The sequence below is a fragment of the Cydia amplana genome, chromosome 16 (genome assembly GCF_948474715.1).
Source record: "Cydia amplana chromosome 16, ilCydAmpl1.1, whole genome shotgun sequence".
NCBI lineage: Eukaryota > Metazoa > Arthropoda > Insecta > Lepidoptera > Tortricidae > Cydia > Cydia amplana.
Genome location: NC_086084.1, coordinates 7,362,339 through 7,388,600, shown reverse-complemented (window position 1 = coordinate 7,388,600; position 26,262 = coordinate 7,362,339). Strand labels below are relative to the sequence as shown.

General features: G+C 36.0%; 1 protein-coding gene across 10 annotated transcripts in view; it reads left to right on the top strand.

Moving 5' to 3' along the window:
* LOC134654957 (potassium/sodium hyperpolarization-activated cyclic nucleotide-gated channel 2) overlaps positions 1-26,262 on the top strand; it is a 292,022-nt gene that overhangs the window by 170,945 nt on the left and 94,815 nt on the right. For 9 of the 10 annotated variants that reach the window (XM_063510396.1, XM_063510394.1, XM_063510404.1 and 6 more), the window contains one exon: positions 3,091-3,302. In XM_063510396.1, the coding sequence (XP_063366466.1) occupies positions 3,091-3,302 (212 nt within the window). Of the gene's footprint in view, positions 1-3,090; positions 3,303-22,581; positions 22,773-26,262 lie in introns of those variants that run through there. The other variant, XM_063510402.1, reaches the window with a different exon arrangement.

Here is a 26,262-nt window from a genome sequence, read left to right as displayed (position 1 = left end):
ACTCTGAAATAGCCTATACTATACCCTTACCAAGAAGACTTGCATAAACCTACACATAATATGTAACTAATAAAGCGCGTAACTCTATCCTACATAGGACACTTAGTGGAATTCCTGTCATTGTGTCGTGCGTTTTTTTGATCCATTGTTCTAAGTTTCATGCTTTTGAGTTTTAAACTTTATTTCATAGAGTTTCAGGAGTATTTTTGTATGTACCTTGCATATATTTATTGAACGTATCACCCACAGACATTCATTATTTGTAGCATCGGGGGAATCACTGTCATACTATACAAACAAGACTTTAACTAAGATTTGTGCAAGTAACGAATTAATAAATACATATAACAATATGTTAACTGTATTAAAGTTTTATGATTATTAATATTTACATGCTATGTGTACCTACGTGTAATTTCTGCATAGATTTTCGTTGTGTTTAAACCTTTTTTAGAAATTAAAATTTAACCAAGACATTAAATCGTGAGATATTTTGTAGCGAATAGCTTTTTTATATTCGCGAAGATCTCGATTGGTTTTATGCCTGAAATGGCTTCTGTAAAGCTATGTTTACGACCTAAGGCGGAGTGCAAATATATAAAAGATTTATTTAAATTGCTTGTTTTAAGATTATCTACGAAGAAAAGCTATATATCGAAAAAATCCGGTCAAGTACGAGTCGATCCGCACACTAAGGAATCCAGTCTTAAAATATATGTGTAATTGAAAATAATTCTGTACAAAATTATGTAAATGGCACTTTACATAATAATAATATATATTTTGATGTCACACGGCACTAAATTGTACCTATATTCGATAAAAAGGTCGCCGCTGATTTAAGTATTAATTTTTAAATTAATTAAGGCTAAAATTGTTTTTTCTAAACATATTTGCTTACCTTGACCTAAATAATTAGGTACTCGCAACTTGGTATTTTAAACCAAATTAAATCTCACCTTATGTTTTGTCCGCTAGTGTTGTTCCTGGCTCCTAGGTGCCTATTATGCAACGCCGTGACAAGGGCTCTCCTATCCCTACGATCCCATAAAACACCAGTCAATCAACCATTGACCTACATTAGAGATAGCCAATCGATGTCACCCAATCCCTTTAGATTTATCGCGTGCTCCCAAAATTTTAAGAGGCCCGTGGTAAACGATACAAGTCTTCTTTAGCATTTTATTACAGTCTTTCACCCTTGACAGACTAAAACGAGCTTTAGTCTCATGCAGTTAAGATTCAAAAGGCATTCCCCTTTTGGTGTCGTGTTGACAGAAAGGCTAGAGTATGCTTGGGGGAACACTTTGCATAGGTACTCAGAAGTTGGGAGTATTGATAGGGTTTTACGTCAAAACGTGACATGCGTAGGCTATAATAGCCTACTTATGCTAATCAGCGTACCCGAAGGCTTGTGTTGAATGTCGAATTAGAGTTCGCAGAAGATTATTAGCTCCCGTTACCTTCTAGAAATATGATGGCAGTGTACACTAGTTAAATTGCATTTGAAGAAGAAAAAACTGCATAGCTAGACTCTCGCAGAGCTCTTAATTTTTTTTAAAGCGTCACCTGTTAACATATTTATAATTTTTATTGAACTGATGGTTGAATCTAAAATTGACTTATATTAAAAGTGGTGGATACGAGAAGTAGTCTACTGGGTTATAAACATCTAAATAATTTACACATACCTACACCGCATCACTGGAAATCGTTAGGTGCGAAGACTTTTGAAATGCTTATATATAACTACCTCTCGAAGATCTTATTGTTTGTAAGGTTTTCTCACGAAATATTACGCATCATCACAAGTTTATACGATATTTAAGTGTTTTGTACCGCGTGTGTCGCATACAATTAGCGCTGGGGATGTACTCTAGCGTGACAAAATATGGTGATTACCATTTCAAGGTTTAAATAATTCATTAAAGGACGAACACTATCTAGGTTCTAAATTAAAATATTATTATCTTGTACCCATACCTATTATGAAGTTTAAGCATTTTTGGTCATAATTCATGTCTTTAACAATCAAAATTTCAACACTCGCAAAATCTGATCTGAAAGTTAATTACTAATTAGTAACTTTTTTCGCTACATCAGTCGTATAATATAATTTTATACCTATTCAAGTCGCGTCCATCACTTCAGTGTCGCTCAAAGGCAAAGAACCTACTATTAATGATTTACATAGACAACTAGGCAGCTACAGCGGTCGCGAGCATACTCGTATTCTTTTGTGAAACAGTGACATTTAGGCAGTAGTTAGCGACAAAAATAGCCCTACCCTTTCCGAGGGAAATAATGAGGCTTGTTTTCAGTCCCGCGAGGAGATACTTACCAGTGTGCTGCCCGTCGAGAGCGCCAAAAGCACTTTTATAATGATATTAATCAGAAGGGCTAAGATGGCCGGTTGTTTATCATTGTCACCATGCCTGTCATGTTCTAACATGTATGTAAGTGCGAAAGTGACGCATGACATGACAGGTGATAAAAACGCGACCATGATACTGCTGCTGAAGAAGTTATAATCATAAACTGAAATAAATTATAAACTGAAATAAATGTCATATACTCGTACTAAGAAAAAACAAACAAATCAAAATATTTGTCCAACAAATTAAAATTTTCTGAAAATAATTTAATTTGTTCTAATAATGTAAGTTATAATTGTAATATTTTACGACTAATAAATAAAAAATGTTAATTAATTGTTTGTTGTGTTGTGTGTTAATTTTGATAAAAATGTACTTAAGTGTTTTATACAGACAGTAACTGTCTTCTAGTATTTTTTGCTAAACATAATAGACCTGGCTAAGTATGTACACTTAGATGCAAGCAGTGTACCAAAACATTTTATCAAAATGATTTCCCACCCCCTGCACAGTTCACATTTTACTTTTTGTAAAGCTATTAGAGAATGGTAGATACTTTTGACGCATAGTCTCATCGACTTCTATTCGTACATCTCAAAGTTCTTTTGCAGTTTTCACTCATGAATACCTAAGTGTTAGAAAGACATTGTCAATCGCTATGTGTCTGTGTCACTTCGAATTAGCATAACTTATGATGTATTTCCCATTGTTCCAGATGCGAGGATGGTGGAGGCGGCGCTGCGACAGGCACGGGCGGGCGCGCGGCGTCGCTGCGGCTCGCCAACGGGCGGGTTGCGGCGCAGTCGGCGGAGCAGCTGCCGCACTCGCCGGCCGACTGCGCGTCCGTGCGCATATCCATCGACAACACCAACACCTGCTGCACCGACTCGCTCGTCACCGCCCTTGACGACGAGACGCTTCTGCTCGGTAAGTTACCATGACCACAGAATAAATAATAGTACAGAAGACTCACTCTCTTACAAAACGCGTCTGTCACGATCAGGACAGATATGGCTGCTAGGTGGCGACAGCGCCACGCGCGGCTTATTTAGGCCGGTTACTAAACTTTAAATTGTTCGAGAGCATCACATTATATCCTACAGTATATTTGTGTTTGGAATATAATAGAACACTATTTTGTGAATGTATGTGTAAAGTAATCTCTAAAAAATATATTGAGATTTTTGGAAAAAAAAAATTTAAAAATTTAGTTTTTAAAAAGATGTAAACATCAAATTCTACAGTAGCGATTTTTTGTTCAAAAGGCATAACTAAATATTTTACACTGTAAGTAAAATATGCACCACTTTTTTAGTGGTGCATACGTCACGAGCAATAAAAATGTTTGAAATAAATAATTACAATACAACATTAATTAAACACTTGGTGATTTTCCACTATATTGTTACGCCAATTATTCTACTCAATCTAATAAAATAAAAAACCAGGGGATTTTATTTTTACTATTTTTTAAACAATTATAACGTATTTTACCCCACGCGCATTAATTCTACAGTATATTTTTTTAATGCACCATACAGCCTGTAATTAATGTTATCACAACGTCAAAGAATCTCCTATTAATACAATGAGCTTTTGTCACAATTGTAAAAATGGCTATCGTTAAATTATTTAAATGATCGGCGCGGGGCGGGAGGGGAAGCGATGGCGATACCTCAAGGCCGCACGGCCGCAAAGCAACGGATTGGATAGGATGAAGGTATCTTAGGGCGGTTACAGAGTAGCGTTTTATACGAGCGTACGCGTACAGTCACCAGCAATTAAATGTCTGCTAGAGCACGAAAATACTAACGACCTTTTTTCCTACGTCCAGTTGACCTAAGTTTAAAATGTATAAATTGCGAAACTTGTAACGACATGTGTCCCACGTTTAGCTGACCTAAGTTTAAAAAGTCTACCGTACCGCGAAGAAATTCAAAGGTGTATGTGAAGTCCCCAATCCGCATTGGGCTAGCATGGGGACTACCGTACGAAACTGATAATTTTATTTAACATCACGATTTTTGGTCGTTCATGAACTGTCAAAAGTGACGTTTCTTCAAATAAAAACGTCACTTTTGACACTTGTATGGATGGGATATGTCAGTGTCAAACAAGTGACTAAAGTGACGTTTTTTTTTAGAAACGTCACTTGACACTTGTATGGATGGGATATGTCAGGGTCAAACAAGTGAGAAAGGTGACGTGTTTTTAAGAAACGTCACTCTTGACACTTGTATGGATGGGATATGTCAGTGTCAAACAAGTGACAAAAGTGACTTTTTTTTAAAGAAACGTCACTTTTGACAAGTATGGATGGGCTATGTCAGTGTCAAACAAGTGACAAAAGTGGCGTTTTTGAAGAAACGTCACTCTTGACACTTGTATGGATGGGATATGTCAGTGTCAAACAAGTGACAAAAGTGACGTTTTTTATGAAACGCCACTATTGACACTTGTATGGATGGGATATATCGGTGTCAAACAAGTGACAAAAGTGACTTTTTTTTAAAGAAACGTCACTTTTACATGTATGGATGGGATATGTCAGTGTCAAACAAGTGACAAAAGTGACTTTTTTTAAAGAAACGTCACTTTTGACATGTATGGATGGGCTATGTCAGTGTCAAACAAGTGACAAGAGTGACGTTTTTTATGAAACGTCACTATTGACACTTGTATGGATTGGATATGTCAGGGTCAAACAAGTGAAAATATGACGTTTTTTTAAGAAACGTCACTCTTGACACTTGTATGGATGGGATATGTCAGGGTCAAACAAGTGAGAAAGCTGAAATATTTTTAAGAAACGTCACTAATACACTTGTATGGATGGGATTGTCGGTGTCAAACAAGTGACAAAAGTGACGTTTTTAAAGAAACGTCACTTTTGACATATATGGATGGGCTATGTCAGTGTCAAACAAGTGACAAGAGTGACGTTTTTTATGAAACGTCACTATTGACACTTGTATGGATTGGATATGTCAGGGTCAAACAAGTGAAAATATGACGTTTTTTTAAGAAACGTCACTCTTGACACTTGTATGGATGGGATATGTCAGTGTCAAAAAAGTGACAAAAGTGACTTTTTTTTAAGAAACGTCACTTTTGACATGTATGGATGGGCTATGTTAGTGTCAAACAAGTGACAAAAGTGACGTTTTTGAAGAAACGTCACTCTTGACACTTGTATGGATGGGATATGTCAGGGTCAAACAAGTGAAAATGTGAAGTTTTTTTAAGAAACGTCACTCTTGACACTTGTATGGATGGGATATGTCAGGGTCAAACAAGTGAGAAAGCTGAAATTTTTTTAAGAAACGTCACTAATACACTTGTATGGATGGGATTGTCGGTGTCAAACAAGTGACAAAAGTGACGTTTTTTATGAAACGTCACTATTGTCACTTGTATGGATGGGATATGTCAGTGTCAAACAAGTGACTAAAGTGACGTTTTTTTTAGAAACGTTACTCTTGACACTTGTATGTATTGGCTATGTCAGTGTCAAACAAGTGACAAAAGTGACGTTTGTAGGAACGTCACTCTTGGCACTTGTATGGATGGGATATGTCAGTGACAAAAGTGACTTTTTTTAAAGAAACGTCACTTTTGACATATATGGATGGGCTATGTCAGTGTCAAACAAGTGACAAGAGTGACGTTTTTGAAGAAACGTCACTCTTGACACTTGTATGGATGGGATATGTCAGGGTCAAACAAGTGAGAAATGTGACTTTTTTTTTAAGAAACGTCACTTTTGACACTTGTATGGATGGGATATATGTCGTTGTCAAACAAGTGACAAAAGTGACGTTTTTGAAGAAACGTCACTTTTGACATGTATGGATGGGCTATGGCAGTGTCAAACAAGTGACAAAAGTGACGTTTTTTAGAAACGTCACTCTTGACACTTGTATGGATGGGCTATGTCAGTGTCAAACAAGTGACAAAAGTGACGTTTTTGAAGAAACGTCACTTTTGACATGTATGGATGGGCTATGGCAGTGTCAAACAAGTGACAAAAGTGACGTTTTTGAAGGAACGTCACTCTTGACACTTGTATGGATGGGATATGTCAGGGTCAAACAAGTGAGAAAGGTGACGTTTTTTTTATTAATATTGACTTTCAAAGTATTGTCATTAGGCTTTTTGAACGTAGCTATTTTGAGCGTAGCAGTTTTAAAAGTATTGGTCTCAAATTATTTGTTATTTATTTTGATTTCTCGCAAAGCACTTGTTATTATTCCAATATTTTTTTGATAACACGTGTTAAATAAACAGATAATTGTAGAAATATAAAATTTTCGAGTGTAGGATGAATAAACATATTTTTTAAGCATAAAATAAAAAATAAAAAATCATAATAAATAGATCTCACGGTATCCGAGTGGTGCAAATTTCCATATCAATTGAGATTAATATTATGACCTAATCATCAAATTTTCGAATTGTGTAGGAATTTTTAAGTTACATTTATATCGATTATTTAAAAAAAAACTATAGATTGAGCTTACTGTACACAGCTCACAGGAAACTCTCGGGATTTCTTTGTTATTAATCATGAACTAACTTAAGACATATAATTGATACATTATCCCGACTGTATGACTTAGTCTGTATAGTGTTCTAGATATTGACCCTAGGGTCATTAATTTCATGAAGAGCTCAATTACGGTACTGGAGATAATCGTATCGTGGGCATCTGTAAACCCTAAATATTGATTAGAAAAAGCTTTCGAAACTGTACGAATTAATGCAAGCAAAATTTTTTCTTCCCCCGCCTAATTGGCTAGCCACCAAAATTGGTGTGGAACGGATGTACTTTTAGCTACCTGTAGCAAAGCGACGAAATCGCGGAGTGAGCCACGCCTGCCATAACAACTAGCAAATGAATCGGCCGATGATCGGTAGCTTTCAGGGATGGGAGTCTTCAAATCCTCTGTCACCATGTCGACCACAACGGGTTCATAGCTCTACAGCTATGAACCCGTTACGAAGATCTACATCTTCGTAAGTCTAGCCAGCATTGCTATCTTAGTCGCAACTTGGCAACGACAGTGACTCTTGAATACAGAGGAGACGTGACTTTCGGTACTCAGAGCTTGTTTTCATCGAAAACATCAATAATACTGACATAAAACTGACGGCGACGAAGTGTACGCCATGCGTTCAATACGGAGATTGTTTTGTCTGGGATAAAACTAGAACCAACGGCAGCTTACCTATTAAATAGATTCTACTACATATTTATTAGTCAACTAACTAAACGAACAACTACAACATTTTACAACGAAAAAATGAATAGTAAATAGCAAAGTTATCTGGATATGCTGAATATGTTTTCTATTTCGTTAGCATTAATAGGAACACTCGATCATTCCAGAGTCCAGACCCAGGGCGGAATGTAATTGTGTATGCAAGCAGTACTTAATTATGCAAAGCAGGCCATCAAGCATTTTCGGGCATGACCAAACATGACTTGCTATACCTGGGGACCTGCAATAATGTAGCTCCAAACTACGGCGGCTCCTCCGACAAAGCCCAGCTTTCAAAATGCAGTATCTTATTGCTCGATAGTTATGATTTACGTCTTCTCGGAACCATGTAACCATATTTGTTCATAAATTAGTTACTAGACAAGTAGATCATGCGCTCGAATGATCATGTTTGTGTTTGTTATTAATTAGAAACTTAGTACCTACCTATGTACTTACAACACAAGCCTTATTGAGTTTATTAGGCTACCCCGATTTGTGTAAATTATCCCAAAATATTTATGTTGGTGTCGTATGTACTTTCAAATAGAATTTTCAATTTCTCGACAATTTTATTAATTAATTAATTTTATTAATTAAGGTAGGTACTTAATTAATTTAACAGTTCACATTGTAATCTAATAAAGTGATAACTAATTAAGACTTTAACCTAAAATGCGTAGACAACTAATATTCCCGAGTACTTAGAAAATACAGTATTATTCACAATCGCTGGACATTTTAGTACTTAATTTGTCGCAGTACCGTAGAAAATTACTCAAATAAGCCGCAACACATATTCTACAATACCACAGCAGTTAGTGTACGCCAAGTCAGTAAATTAACAAAGAACACGGGTACTAAAATGCCTTTGTTTAGTAACTTTGTCATGAATGAGAATTAATTTTACAAGCTGAAGTAAAAGAGACATAGATATGCAATAAACGCTACCTATAAAAAAAATTACATAAAATGTTTTAGCACAATAAGACTTTAAAAATACTTACTATACATAGTTTCCACTGGAAAAAACTGAATTACTGACGCCAGAATTTCAGAGCGGATCTGCCAACGCATTGCTTTATTATGAATCATGTCATATAAACAAAACACGTGCGTAAAAGCATCATCACAGAATAAATAATAGTACTAAGTACAGAAGACTCACTCTCTAACAAAACGCGTCTGTTACGATCAGCACAGATATGGCCGCTAGGCTAGGTGGCAACACCGCCACGCGCGGCTTATGGCTTTCCCCAAAATTGGGGCCGAACGGATGTACTTTTAGCTACCTGTAGCAAAGCGACGAAATCGCGGAGTGAGACACGCCTGGCATCATTGATCTTTCTCCAGTTCACTATATGAACTTCATTAACACGGAAATGTTACTCGTCCTTCACCCGAAAATCGCGAAGTGAGCCCACCTGGGGATGTGACACTGGGGACGCCCGTTACATTATGACATGGATTATGTCGTGACATGGCTGACATTTTTTTTTACATATTGTGTTAATATCAACACGTCATGCGTATATTGGCGTGAGTAATATGCGGTTAAACGAATACTGTATGTTTGATCTACATCAGAACATTTTTTTTTTTCAAATTGGACAGAGTCTACAGTAGTACCCGGTACTCCAGTACTCTAGTATATGCTAACGACTAATGTAGGTACAGCGAACTGCAAAAATGGATGAAAAAACCGGCCAAGTGCGAGTCGGACTTGCGCACGGAGGGTTCCGCACCATCAACAAAAATTAGAGCAAAACAAACAAAAAAAAACGGTCACCCATCCAAGTACTGACCGCGCCCGACGTTGCTTAACTTCGGTCAAAAATCACGTTTGTTGTATGGGAGGCCCACTTAAATCTTTATTTTATTCTGTTTTTAGTATTTATTGTTATAGCGGCAACAAAAATACATCATCTGTGAAAATTTCAACTGTCTATCACGATTCGTGAGATACAGCCTGGTGACAGACGGACGGACGGACAGCGGAGTCATAGTAATAGGGTTCCGTTTTTACCCTTTGGGTACGGAACCCTAAAAAAGAAATCCATTCATAAAATCGTCATCAAATTTTGTGGCTGGATGTACATTCATCCCCCTTACCTAGGTGTAGCCTCGAAACTCAATTTCGTTTATGCATATGAATACGCCGACAAACAAAATATTAGGAATAACGAGTAGAATCCGAGGTGCAGTTATGAAATGAACAGGGACAGAATGTCCACTTTAAGGTTTTAATTAAAAGCGGTATGACGACGACGAGACGCGCCCAGTCCAGAGATTTCGTATAAAGTCAAAGTTTTCTCGTGCAACAACCGAAAGTTTGGGTAATTTTATTTTCTTGCTTTATATACCAACATAACTATTATTTTTAATATTACCGGAGTAGTTTTATGACATCGCCTAATACAATACCGACTCTTGTTAGACTTATTTGATTACGTTAGTTATAGTATATACCTATAAAAAAATAAGGGTTGTGTAGATTATACTTTGGCACCAGGAGGCGTAGGCAAGTTGTCAATCGTTGATAGAAAACGCCAATCGAAATTTAAATAAATTATGGAAATAAGTAGTCAAGTGAGTTGTCGTAGCATCTGTTATCCCGGTTCATTTCTTCCTTTCGTATGGCTTTTCAAAGCGGCTTTTGTCGATGTACGATTGCCAATATTGTCATCTAGATTCTAAACCTACAGGCCCGTACCTATATCGAGCCACAAATGCTGTACAACTGTAATTGTAGCGTACATCGAAACATTTTTATTTTATTCCACAAAAAATCTATGCACCCGCTGGTTATTAGATAAAAGTCTTCTGTGTCATGTTTCGGGGTGTTGCGGATATGAAACCTATTTCCGTTGACAATTAGTCGGGTCGGCATTAAATTTGCAGCCGCCGCTGGATTGTGCCCAACCTCGAAATCGGACAGTCAAGGCCACAACCTCACTTTATCACCTGAAAATATATATGCATATTATGACCGTACAATTTTTTCGTCAATGCTAGGAGTGTTCAAAAATAATAAATAATACGAACAATAAAAGTATACAAACGAATGTTTTAAAGCTACGGTGCCACGGAAAAACAGACAGTTACAAACATTAACGTCTCGGTTTCCAAACCATATACAAATATAAAGTAAAAAATCATTTTAGCATAGCATTTACTTATAGCAAACATGTACAGAAATATGTTTGGAAAAAATGAAAGTTTTTCTACATACGTGTACGCAATCAACGGGTTGTTAAATTGTGTCTTCTTTATATCAAATGGTTTTGAATGCTATACGGATATGAAACCCATTTCCTGTAACAATTAGCCGCCTCGTCATTATATTTGCAGCTGCTGGCTGTCCTCCGGAGGCCAATTCAAACATACATTTTGATGTCAAAATGATGTCATTTTGAACATTTGTCATTTCGCGCAATAGCATATTCATATTGTTGTCCCTACCAGTAAATACAATATTTTTAAGGCCACTGCTAAAACATACGCGATTTATTTTTTACTGTATGCGCTCCGTTGTACTTAAAATTAAAGTTTCAAAATATTTTCTTAATGCTCAACTAAAATCTGCTGAGTACCAAAGTTTTCATACTTTATTTCATTAATGTTAACTTATTTCCTTTCCATGTTAGTGCTCATAATGAAGATAAACACCAAAATGTTATAAAATAGTTCATCTCGGAAACGCGTCATCGACACAAACTCGGCTATAAATTTTCGAAACTCAGCATTCAACGTGTGCCAAAAATTGTAAGGTCGCGTGCAACTGATTGTGAGTCATTTAAAAAGATCTTGCGGCTCTTTTACTACAGTATTTTACTCTCATAATAGTCATGTTTCTCAGTGCATCAAACTTCGAAACTCTAAATGCATCAATGTTAAAAAAGTATGACATAGCAAAATAATATAAGTAGGTAAAAGGTTATAAATACAACTTTATTTTATGTAAGCAATTTTGCTAAATTACGACAAATTTAATACGTATAGCTGCTAAAATTAATACAAATGTTAGCTGCAGGTTTAATTTGAGCTATTAAGAAATCGCGATTACGGTAAGTATAAAACAAATTGTCTCCTAAAATGCGTTCTAAGCTACGCGCCATAACAATCGTTGGACTCTAATATTTGTTTTATTTGTCATTTTCCTTAGCTCGGCGGCTGTCCTGACTAAGAATAAATGAGAGCATCATTTTTGTCCTCCCCCTGGCCATCTGTTGAATCCCGATTTGACCCGGATATGAGATCCTTAGATTTTTGCACGAGTTAAATCTGCATATTCAATCTGGGCCTGAATATTGATAGTCGTGGTGAATATTTTAACCAAGTGTGCTTGTCATTGAATATAATTCAAGTTAAACTACGAAATTGTATAATTTGGTAGGTACGTTTTAGCACGGCTTCCGCATAATTTATACCAATCTGTTTGAGGTAGTAGGGCAATGTATAATGATATACAGTGTGGAAGTTCAATACGGGCGAATATTTAAACGGTAGTTAGCATACCACTTAATAAGTATATTGAGATAAATTTTATAGGTGAACCAGGATCTATTGTAGGCCGGTTACTAAACTTTAAATTGTTCGAGTCCATCACATTATATCCTACAGTATATTTGTGTTTGGAATATAATAGAACACTATTTTGTGAATGTATGTGTAAAGTAATCTCTAAACAATATATTGAGATTTTTGGAAAAAAAAATTTTAAAAATTTAGTTTTTAAAAAGATGTAAACATCAAATTCTACAGTAGCGATTTTTTGTTCAAAAGGCATAACTAAATATTTTACACTGTAAGTAAAATATGCACCACTTTTTTAGTGGTGCATACGTCACGAGCAATAAAAATGTTTGAAATAAATAATTACAATACAACATTAATTAAACACTTGGTGATTTTCCACTATATTGTTACGCCAATTATTCTACTCAATCTAATAAAATAAAAAACCAGGGGATTTTATTTTTACTATTTTTTAAACAATTATAACGTATTTTACCCCACGCGCATTAATTCTACAGTATATTTTTTTAATGCACCATACAGCCTGTAATTAATGTTATCACAACGTCAAAGAATCTCCTATTAATACAATGAGCTTTTGTCACAATTGTAAAAATGGCTATCGTTAAATTATTTAAATGACCGGCGCGGGGCGGGAGGGGAAGCAATGGCGATACCTCAAGGCCGCACGGCCGCAAAGCAACGGATTGGATAGGATGAAGGTATCTTAGGGGGCTGTAACCACAGAGTAGCGTTTTATACGAGCGTACGCGTACAGTCACCAGCAATTAAATGTCTGCTAGTGCACGAAAATACTAACGACCTTTTTTCCTACGTCCAGTTGACCTTAGTTTAAAATGTATAAATTGCGAAACTTGTAACGACATGTGTCCCACGTTTAGCTGACCTAAGTTTAAAAAGTCTACCGTACCGCGAAGAAATTCAAAGGTGTATGTGAAGTCCCCAATCCGCATTGGGCTAGCGTGGGGACTACCGTACGAAACTGATAATTTTATTTAACATCACGATTTTTGGTCGTTCATGAACTGTCAAAAGTGACGTTTCTTCAAATAAAAACGTCACTTTTGACACTTGTATGGATGGGATATGTCAGTGTCAAACATGTGACTAAAGTGACGTTTTTTTTTAGAAACGTCACTTGACACTTGTATGGATGGGATATGTCAGGGTCAAACAAGTGAGAAAGGTGACGTGTTTTTAAGAAACGTCACTCTTGACACTTGTATGGATGGGATATGTCAGTGTCAAACAAGTGACAAAAGTGACTTTTTTTAAAGAAACGTCACTATTGACACTTGTATGGATGGGATATATCGGTGTCAAACAAGTGACAAAAGTGACTTTTTTTTTAAAGAAACGTCACTTTTACGTGTATGGATGGGATATGTCAGGGTCAAACAAGTGACAAAAGTGACTTTTTTTAAAGAAACGTCACTTTTGTCATGTATGGATGGGCTATGTCAGTGTCAAACAAGTGACAAAAGTGACGTTTTTGAAGAAACGTCACTCTTGACACTTGTATGGATGGGATATGTCAGGGTCAAACAAGTAAGAAAAGTGACGTTTGTTTTTAAGAAACGTCACTTTTGACACTTGTATGGATGGGATATGTCGGTGTCAAACAAGTGACAAAAGTGACTTTTTTTTAAAGAAACGTCACTTTTGACAAGTATGGATGGGATATGTCAGTGTCAAACAAGTGACAAAAGTGACTTTTTTATTTAAAGAAACGTCACTTTTGACATGTATGGATGGGCTATGTCAGAGTCAAACAAGTGACAAAAGTGACGTTTTTTTTTAAGAATCGTCACTTTTGACACTTGTTGACACTGATATATCCCATCCATACAAGTGTCAATAGTGGCGTTTCATAAAAAACGTCACTTTTGTCACACGAAAATACTAACGACCTTTTTTCCTACGTCCAGTTGACCTAAGTTTAAAATGTATAAATTGCGAAACTTGTAACGACATGTGTCCCACGTTTAGCTGACCTAAGTTTAAAAAGTCTACCGTACCGCGAAGAAATTCAAAGGTGTATGTGAAGTCCCCAATCCGCATTGGGCTAGCGTGGGGACTACCGTACGAAACTGATAATTTTATTTAACATCACGATTTTTGGTCGATCATGAACTGTCAAAAGTGACGTTTCTTCAAATAAAAACGTCACTTTTGACACTTGTATGGATGGGATATGTCAGTGTCAAACAAGTGACTAAAGTGACGTTTTTTTTTTTAGAAACGTCACTTGAAACTTGTATGGATGGGATATGTCAGGGTCAAACAAGTGAGAAAGGTGACGTGTTTTTAAGAAACGTCACTCTTGTCACTTGTATGGTTGGGATATGTCAGTGTCAAACAAGTGACAAAAGTGACTTTTTTTTAAAGAAACGTCACTTTTGACAAGTATGGATGGGCTATGTCAGTGTCAAACAAGTGACAAAAGTGGCGTTTTTGAAGAAACGTCACTCTTGACACTTGTATGGATGGGATATGTCAGGGTCAAACAAGTGAGAAAAGTGACGTTTGTTTTTAAGAAACGTCACTTTTGACACTTGTATGGATGGGATATGTCGGTGTCAAACAAGTGACAAAAGTGACTTTTTTTAAAGAAACGTCACTTTTGACATGTATGGATGGGATATGTCAGTGTCAAACAAGTGACAAAAGTGACTTTTTTATTTAAAGAAACGTCACTTTTGACATGTATGGATGGGCTATGTCAGTGTCAAACAAGTGGCAAAAGTGACGTTTTTTTTTAAGAATCGTCACTTTTGACACTTGTTGACACTGATATATCCGATCCATATCGTTTCTATAACTAATATTAGACCTATCTCAACTGACCTAAGTTTAAAATGTATAAATTGCGAAATTTCTAACGACATGTGTCCCACGTTTAGCTGACCTAAGTTTAAAAAGTCTACTGTACCGCGAAGACATTCAAAGGTGTATGTGAAGTCCCCAATCCGCACTGGGCTAGCGTGGGAACTACCGTACGAAACTGATAATTTTATTTAATATCACGATTTTTGGTCGTTCATGAACTGTCAAAAGTGACGTTTCTTCAAACAAAAACGTCACTTTTGACACTTGTATGGATGGGATATGTCAGTGTCAAATAAGTAACTAAAGTGACGTTTCTTCAAAAACGTTACTTTTGACATGTATGGATGGGCTATGTCAGTGTCAAACAAGTGACAAAAGTGACGTTTTTGAAGAAACGTCACTCTTGACATTGACACTTGTATGGATGGGATATGTCAGGTCAGGGTCAAACAAGTGACAAAAGTGACGTTTTTGAAGAAATGTGACTTGACACTTGTATGGATGGGATATGTCAGGGTCAAACAAGTGAGAAAGGTGACGTTTTTTTAAGAAACGTCACTTTTGACACTTGTATGGATGGGATATGTCGGTGTCAAACAAGTGACAAAATTGACGTTTTTTATGAAACGTCACTTTTGACACTTGTATGGATGGGATATGTCAGGGTCAAACAAGTGAAAATGTGACGTTTTTTTAAGAAACGTCACTCTTGACACTTGTATGGATGGGATATGTCAGTGTCAAAAAAGTGACAAAAGTGACTTTTTTTTAAAGAAACGTCACTTTTGACATGTATGGATGGGCTATGTTAGTGACAAACAAGTGACAAAAGTGACGTTTTTGAAGAAACGTCACTCTTGACACTTGTATGGATGGGATATGTCAGGGTCAAACAAGTGAAAATGTGACGTTTTTTTAAGAAACGTCACTCTTGACACTTGTATGGATGGGATATGTCAGGGTCAAACAAGTGAGAAAGCTGAAAGTTTTTTAAGAAACGTCACTAAGACAGTTGTATGGATGGGATTGTCGGTGTCAAACAAGTGACAAAAGTGATGTTTTTTATGAAACGTCACTATTGACACTTGTATGGATGGGATATGTCAGTGTCAAACAAGTGACTAAAGTGACGTTTTTTTTAGAAACGTTACTCTTGACACTTGTATGGATGGGCTATGTCAGTGTCAAACAAGTGACAAAAGTGACGTTTTTGTAGGAACGTCACTCTTGGCACTTGTATGGATGGGATATGTCAGTGACAGAAGTGACTTTTTTTAAAGAAACGTCACTTTTGACATATATGGATGGGCTATGTCAGTGTCAAACAAGTGACAAGAGTGACGTTTTTGAAGAAACGTCACTCTTGAGACTTGTATGGATGGGATATGTCAGGGTCAAACAAGTGAGAAATGTGACTTTTTTTTAAGAAACGTCACTTTTGACACTTGCATGGATGGGATATATGTCGTTGTCAAACAAGTGACAAAAGTGACGTTTTTTATGAAATGTCACTATTGACACTTGTATGGATGGGATATGTCAGTGTCAAACAAGTGACTAAAGTGACGTTTTTTTAGAAACGTCACTCTTGACACTTGTATGGATGGGCTATGTCAGTGTCAAACAAGTGACAAAAGTGACGTTTTTGAAGGAACGTCACTCTTGACACTTGTATGGATGGGATATGTCAGGGTCAAACAAGTGAGAAAGGTGACGTTTTTTTTATTAATATTGACTTTCAAAGTATTGTCATTAGGCTTTTTGAACGTAGCTAGAGATAAACCAAAGAAAGTCTGCAGCGCAATAATTTGACATCGAATTAAAAAACTACATATGGCAATGTTTTTTAAGCAGTCAGTAAACGTCATGCACTATGGTATGTGTTTGTCAAAATCGTTTAAATATTCATTGTGTTTTGTGATGAACGGAATAAACATGGTGAAACCTTACAAAACCGGCGTGCGGGAGTTACTTTTCCGCATGACGAATAATTTTACACTTGTAAAAAGTCAGCACGAGGCGATTCAAGCTGAAAAACGACAATGTTTACAAAATTTGGAGTTGATGACGGGTAAGTGGAATGAAACATCTTAATACTTCACCATATGTACCTACTTAGATAATATAATATTGGTTTAGACAAAGGTTTCACAGCAAATTGAACACACCTAATAGGTATAGGCATACTTATGAACTTCCTCTAACATTTCGAGAAACTCATTGGTACTAGCCGGGTTTTGAGCTCGAACCCACAACCTCCATGCTTATGCTCACGGCATGGGTACCTACTAGTTAAAGCTAAAATTAATTTTTAATATATGTTTATTGTTTTAATGGTTTATTTCGTTTTTCCGAAAACTTTAGTTCGCAAATTGCGGGGAATTTCTCTGTCAATCTAATTACGCCTTAATGGGAGTAAAAGAGAAATATGCCCACAATTTGCGAACTTCAATGTTCGCGGTAGACCCTCTGTACCTATTTACCACTAAGCCGTCGCGGATATTACAAAAGCTTATTAATTTTGATGAAGCCAAATGTCACATTCTCCCAATATTATTTATCAATATTAGTATATGTCTACATATTAATAGAACCATCTATTGTTGGAATGAAATTTATATTTTTTCATAGACGGTAAATATGGTAGAAATTTCACAAGTATCAAGACTATTTAATCCATTTTCTGTGGTGTTGTCGCATAAGGATTTTTAAAAACTACTTTTAATCTAGCGCTGCAGACTTTCTTTGGTTTGTCTCTATTTTGAGCGTAGCAATTTTAAAAGTATTGGTCTCAAATTATTTGTTATTTATTTTGATTTCTCGCAAAGCACTTGTTATTATTCCAATATTTTTTTGATAACACGTGTTAAATAAACAGATAATTGTAGAAATATAAAATTTTCGAGTGTAGGATGAATAAACATATTTTTTAAGCATAAAATAAAAAATAAAAAATCATAATAAATAGATCTCACGGTATCCGAGTGGTGCAAATTTCCATATCAATTGAGATTAATATTATGACCTAATCATGAAATTTTCGAATTGTGTAGGAATTTTTAAGTTACATTTATATCGATTATTTAAAAAAAAACTATAGATTGAGCTTACTGTACACAGCTCACAGGAAACTCTCGGGATTTCTTTGTTATTAATCATGAACTAACTTAAGACATATAATTGATACATTATCCCGACTGTATGACTTAGTCTGTATAGTGTTCTAGATATTGACCCTAGGGTCATTAATTTCATGAAGAGCTCAATTACGGTACTGGAGATAATCGTATCGTGGGCATCTGTAAACCCTAAATATTGATTAGAAAAAGCTTTCGAAACTGTACGAATTAATGCAAGCAAAATTTTTTCTTCCCCCGCCTATTGAGGGTGCGCCATGTTGCGGAATTTCACTGGAACTAATTTTTTCATACTACACTAAATTGTCACCCTATACATGAGAATAACAGCGCCCTCTTGACAATTATCATATATTACTGGTCAGGCTATATATAAATATAAAAAATAATTCGCTCCGCAATGTAAAGCAACACACGTTACGAGATACGAGCTTTTGATAGTAACTGTCAACGCTTGTTGACAGCTGAGCTTGTTATTGCAGCTCGTATCTCGTAATGTTTGCAGTACATTGCTGCTCGGTAATTATGTATCTGGTTTAATTTATCGCCCGTATTGGATTTGTCAACACGGTACATTGTACTTATATATAGAGTTTATGTCTATAACCGCTCGTCTCGTCTCGTCTTCTCAATAAATAACACTTTTTATATTCCATCATTGTAATCTGTCAGTTAAATGACTGACAGTTGCATTGAAAAAGTATACTTTACGTTATACTCTCTGTAGTATTAGGTACTATTCAAAATTCAGTTTCGTTATGAATTTTCATACAACTTTACGCCACAGCTATTTCTATGAATTGTAAAGCAGACATAGGGCGTGTATTCTGCCACCATGACAATCTTAAAATTATGTTATTTCGTTGTCGATAAAAAAGTATTGTATGCAACTGTACAAAATTAGGCCTTAAAACACGAGTGTGATTTTATGAAATGTGCGAAGCGAGTCATACAGAAGTTCATTCGAGTCTTATTATCTAGGTATCAGTTTTGTGTAAACATCTATGTACTATATTATGTAGCATATTGCCTAGGAATTCCAAAATCGGAAAAAAGTATCCGTAATAGAAAACATTGGGCAGAATCCTCAAGTTTTATTTAATCCTTGGAAAGAACGAGGCTAGAAATACTGACACACATTTTACGCAAATAACTGTATACAACTATGGTTTTACTAACCCATAAGGTCTTAAGACTTGATCTAGCCACGATCTAGCTAATAATAGCGTTCCTCGCGTTTATCCCGGCATTTTTTGCCATGGCTCATGAGAGCCTGGGGTCCGCTTGGCAACTAATCCCAGGAATTGGCGTAGGCACTAGTTTTTACAAAAGCGACTGCCATCTGACCTTCCAACCCAGAGAGTAAACTAGGCCTTATTGGGATTAGTCCGGTTTCCTCACGATATTTTTCCTTCACCGAAAAGCGACTGGTAAATATCAAATGATATTTCGTACATAAGTTCCGAAAAACTCATTGGTACGAGCCGGGGTTTGAACCCGCGACCTCCGGATTGCAAGTCGCACGCTCCTACCGCTAGGCCACCAGCGCTTCAAGCTAGCTAATAATAGAATAACGGCTATAAAAAGCTATAAAATGTGTAACAATGGCGGTTTTATGGGTTTTAATAATCGCGACAAACCTCTACGATCGACCGCAAACGCCATGACAATATAGTTCCTGGTGTGTAGTTAATCTATGTATAGATTAAACCTTGCCGGCATGTAAGCTTTGTATTTATTAAGAATCTGTTAATGTATGCACACTTGCCAGTGCATATACGTATACGAGTATAATTATCAAAATCAAATCAAATCAAATATCATTTATTATCAGGCAACTAAGGCCCATAGATATACCTTACAAACTAAGATACATACAATAATAAAAATCTTACAAGCTAAAAAATATTTTATTTCGGCGACACGGTGGTTTTCAATTATATATAGCTGACCTGTAAAATCCAAAATGTCGCATTTTTATTCGACTTAATAAAACGTGAGTGGCCCTTTCAAAATAGTTTTAATATGTTCGAACATATTGAGACATATGAGACTCGAGTCTCATAGGTATTTTATAATTAATGGACAAAATATTTGCAATTTTGAGAATCTTTGTATCATTATTGTGGACAATAGGACTAGAATTATATCAGGTGACCTTTCTATCTGTTTGCCACAAAAGGTTTATAATAAACTTTTTTTTACTGATGCAAGTGGTTTTGTTGGCTAGTTTCCAGACGCTTTCCTCACTTCGGATAAATCTGATAAACAACTGTTATCAATCGTACATTGATCGCTTAAATTGTTTAAGGACTAAAGGTCAAACCATTTTATGCGGCTTAAAATCTCTGCTGCATATATAGTTAAAGTCTGCGTTCTACTAGTGGAACCACTTACCCTAAGTGAGTTCTTGAAAGGCAGACGTTGCCGATCCCGTCTAGGTATTCGCTCGAAAGACTCCTGTGGGACCTACAGTAATTAAACTAACCTCGGCTCGAGCAGAGACACCCTCTTATGTCATCGATCGAGCCTCGAAATTGAACTATTGAACAAATTATGCAAGAGCCGAGAAAATATGAACCGTAGCAGAATTACGTAAGCTTATTTTCTCTTAGCTTTGCTTCTGGTACAGGCGTTTCATGATCAACGTTCAAATATTCTGGAAGTAGGCTTGAGATATTTCAGACAACAAGTCTACTTTAATAAAAATACATACCTAACGCTAAGGACGCGCTGAATGACAAATTTGGCCCCAAAGAAAGCACGTAAATAATATTTGGAGTATACTAATTTGGCGCAAAGGAATGTTATTTATCATAATGTTATTAGATAAAGATAAAAGATAGTTTATTCAAATAGGCATAATTACAATGCGCTTATGAACGTCAAATAAAGCTAGGTAAACCAGCTCCAACCCTACACCTCTGCCCCGAGAAGATTTAAATCCCCCCTCAATTGGAGGAGGGTATCCCAATATGGGACCGGCAACAAACTCGGCGGGACATATATTTTCAAAAAAAATACATCTTATAATTAACATGCATTACGAGAAAATAAGTAAAAAAAATATAATTTAAATTACTATAGAATTCATGCAATTATACACATAGGTGTAATAGAAATTTGATTTAAAATAATATATACATATATGTACATGGAATCATACAAATACGTAGCTCTTCCAGAAAACATATCAAATTCTTACAAAAGGAAAAGAAAATTTATTTATAACCGTGGCCTCATGGAAGCCTGGACGCAATAGTTATTTTCGATACAAGTGCGAAAAAGAGGAAATTCGAAACGAGTGGCGATAAATTAAAACACGACCGAAGGGAGTGTTTTAAATCGACACGAGTTGCGAATTACCTAATCGCACGTGTATCGAACAACGTTTTACAGTACATATGGCACTTTAAAGTTTCGACATACGCACGAAAAGTGCTATTTTACGCACTAGTGCGGAAAAGTAGCCCCATATGTACTGTAAAGTATGTTCCGAACCCCTGGTCTAAGAACAAATTGTGTCTTCACAATTCAATCCACAGTCTAGCACTAGCAACGATATAATATCTCCTGATTCAATTACAGCTGTACGCAGGCGGACATATAATTTCGTTCAGTTTAGGGACGTAGTAATTTGAGTCAAGTGTTCGTAAAGAAGGGGAATTTGGGCAACAGGAACTCGCCATCAAGTTGTTACGCTACGTCTTACGTAGGCGAAAAACGCGCGAACGCCGCGCGGCCGCCGCGCGGCATTCACGTCTAAATCGCTCATGTACGAGTAGGACATACCTATACGTATCAACGGTTTGTTTCATCCTCGCCGCGCCGCGCCGCGCCGCGCCGCGTTCGCGCGTTGTCCGCCTACGTAAGCCGTAGCGTTAGCGACACAGTCACAGAAGGGAACGAGTCAATTTCAACTCGCAATCCTCACCTCAAAAAAAGTACCTGCCAATACCATAAATAAACATAATAAATTATACATAATAAAACTTAAAAAATGATTAGGTACTACATGTAGAAATGAAAAATTAGGCATGCCGTAACACAACAAAATAATGGAATTACCATTGACTGCAGAGATCAGTCTAGCTATCAGTCTGAATATAAATGACTTGTAATGTAAATACATTAAATGTAACGACGATAACCTTTAAGACTATCAAAGGACGTTACTGTTTCACAGTGAAACGTCAGGTCAGGCTAAGTTTAATGCACGATGATTAAAATTATCCAATGTCCGGACTGTAGAAATATAACAATATCTAATATAAAAAAAAATATGAGAGGACCTTGGTCACCACATGAGCCCGAGCAAATAAGCAGCCAGTAAACCTTTGTACGGAATTGCATGAATAATATATAATCGAGGAAGAAGAGGATTCCACCAGCTCAGTGAGCTCCTGTAGAAAAAAGTCTGAAAATCTAGCATGATGGCGGGCGCCGCGCAGCGCTTCGGCGCCTAGCGTGCAGTCCTCCGCCGCCCAGCCGCGAGTAATGACATGTCGCGCGCCGCCCCACCGCTTGCACTGACTAAGCTCAAGCTCGCCCCGCGAAAACCCGCCAAACGCAAACTCTAGTGCAGTGACAACTAGTGCATAATCTACAAAATGGAAACAGAACATCTTCACGTTCGTAGTTAATTTATTCAGTGTCGATTTAGTGTTGTTTTCAATGTTTGAAGAGCTTTATAGCTCGTCATCTGATGCGTATAACAATCATTTTGGTATGAAAATGATTAGATCAAAAGTAACGATAGAGTTAATTAAATTAACAAATAGGGCTAATTATAATTAAAGTTTATTAAAGAAATCTAACTCATGGTAGATTTCTTAAATAAACTTTAACTTGTTAATTATTTTTCTAACATGGTTAAAAAATTATATACTAATCAGCGTTAGATTTTAGATAATATTCATAAATTGGTATTACGTTATCGCATGAGAGTTATTATTCTAACGACAAGATGTTGTGTTTAGGATTAGTGATAATTGTCTACTAAGGCGTGATAAAAGCTTACTAAGCGCAAACTGGGTTAAGTTGGTAGTACTCATTCCATCGTTGCCAAGTAGGGCCAATGATACGAGTGCACTGCCAAAACAAACTACAAACTCTTGCAAGGTAACTATTTAATGGGGAAATGGTTCTAGAAGTGTCTACGCGGCCTTTAAATTATGCAAAAGTGACGTCAAAGTATTATGTTCTTTACGAAAAATATAAATAAATACAAGAGAGTATTCAAATTTTGAAGCCAGCAGATGTCAATTGTCGAGATTTTAACAGTATTGTTATGCGCGTGAAAGAATTAGCCGTGACTTTCTGGCGCAAATCAGTTACTTTAAATGCTTCAAAACGTTTACTTCTATGTTTGAATGAAAGAATAAATAATATGAATTTGCCGAAATAGGTATTAGATCGAAAAGAAAAACATTTGCATATAATGAATATCTGTAATCCCCTAACAGAATATGAGTTGAAAGACTTAAATAAGTCGACGGATATTATCGGGATACGTTAAGTTAATGACTAAATTATCACCGAACAGTTACAATTGCATGTATGAGGTACGATTGATTCTTATAATAATGTTCTCCGATATCTCTATTCTCTTCTACTCCAACGCTTATAAAAAAAACATTTCCTCTTAACAGGAAAAACATTTTTTATCTTTATACATATTTCATTGTTTATCTAACTATGTCGTTGTGCTAGAATAAACAATTTAGGTTTTAGTAATTACCTGGCCTGGTAGGTAAGGGTAGCAATTAACAATTAAAATACAAATTACAATTAACAATTAAAATACAAAAAAGCGGCCAAGTGCGAGTCGGACTCGCCCATGAAGGGTTCCGTATTTAGGCGATTTATGACGTATTAAAAAAAAACGACTTACTAGATCTCGTTCAAACCAATTTTCGGTGGAAGTTTACATGGTAATGTACATTATATATTTTTTTTTTAGTTTTATCATTCTGTTATTTTAGAAGTTACAGGGGGGGGGGGGGACACACATTTTACCACTTTGGAAGTGTCTCTCGCGCAAACTATTCAGTTTAGAAAAAAATGATATTAGAAACCTCAATATCATTTTTGAAGACCTATCCATAGATACCCCACACGTATGGGTTTGATGAAAAAAAAAATTTGAGTTTCAGTTCTAAGTATGGGGAACCCCAAAAATTTATTGTTTTTTTTTTCTATTTTTGTATGAAAATCATAATTCACAGAATACATCTACTTACCAAGTTTCAACAGTATAGTTCTTATAGTTTCGGAGAAAAGTGACTGTGACATACGGACGGACAGACGGACAGACAGACAGACATGACGAATCTATAAGGGTTCCGTTTTTTGCCATTTGGCTACGGAACCCTAAAAACAATATAAGAAAAACGTATTTTTAAATGTAAGTAAAATGCTTTTTACAAAATAGCAAAATAGAAGTCCGCGAACTTGAAAACAAACATCTATAATCGCATGTCAACTATTACTAGTATGTCAAATTACGTAATCAGATATAGCGAGTAATGGCAATGTCGCTCACAGAGTTGTTTAGTTAATTTGTTCGATAAATATGAATTAATCGTCGTACGTCGCCCAACACGTGACAGAACTAATATCGCTACAATGTCAATTGGATGTAACCAATACTTGTGTTTGCCAGGATTAAATCAGCTAAGAAGAACTTAGTGTTCATAAACACTAGAGTCTAAGTCTGCGCCTGTAAGACTTGACTTAGTTTTTTAAGACCCCGACTAATCTGTCAGAGCTGGAGTTCCTTTATGCTTGTTAGAAATTTTAGTCTTGTATAAGGGACTCGAGTCCTTCCCAGAGAAATTTAAATTGTTTACTCGGTCAATCAACTTTTCTTATCATACGTTAGCCAGTGTTGCCAAGGTCAATCTTTAAAACCATGTTTTTACACGATTTAAATTCAATAAGCGTACATTTTATGACAGTCTTGTCATAATTATTTGCTATAACATACTTACTTAACAGTGTCCTGTTATCTCTTGGATGACGGTAAATAATAACATAAAGAAATAGCTTGAGTCTCGTTTTCTCAAATTAGCGATTTAGGTACGAGTACAGAACGTCTGAAGACAGCGGTGTTTTTTTTTTTCAAACTCTTATCTACTGAAATATAAAAAAAACTGATTTTAGTAGATATTACTAAAGAATCGATTCTTTTTGAGTCACGTTTAAAAAATGACTCATTAATAGCTTGACTCAAAAAATCGTAACATAAAAATTATTAACGTTTTATCAACTTTAAGGAACTCCGCGCCTTGAATTTGCTTTTGGCTTGTTAAGATTAGATTGATATCGTGTTAGTTGCACTCGCAAGCATACTGTAAAGAAAGAGAATTGTGAGGGTTCAAGAAGATTAAATTAAATTCCAAAACAAAGCTAATTAATTGAATGACTATCGGTAATATTTGTGAATACAGGCCCTGTTACTTATACTTATTTCATATCTTAAAAAGTTTTTTGAGCACTCAAGAATTAGAAAAGCTTTTATTTCAAATATAATAGATAATAGTAAAGAAGTTTTATATGATAGGATCTGATATGTTAAAAGCGTAAAGTGTAATAATCATCCGAACTGACCATACGAGTAGTGTGTACGTACACTAAGTGCAATGGCAACGTTCAAACAAACAATTTACTCGCACGAAGCAACAGGCGTATTTACATGAGGCACATCAACTTTGATACGGGACCACACAATGTTGCTAACTACTGCTGAAACGATTATCGACAGCCGGCATGCCTGACGTTTGCCAACTGTCACGGGCTGATAAAGTTTGATACTGGAAATATGATAGTGTTCGTGTCGAATCAACATTACATTTTACTGTCAATATTAAATCTTTTCACGTTTAGATATCCGATAACTGTTGCTGGGCTATAACCGCGAAAATCGAATTTCGCAAATTGTAGTAGTAGTAGTAGTAAACACTTTATTGCACAAAACAAGTACATACATAACACAGAGATCATCCAGTAAATGTGTACAAAGGCGAACTTATCCCGTTAAGGGATCTCTTCCAGCTAACCTTTAAGTAACTGAGAGATACATTATGAAATGATAGTCAAACTAAGATAAATTGCTAATTG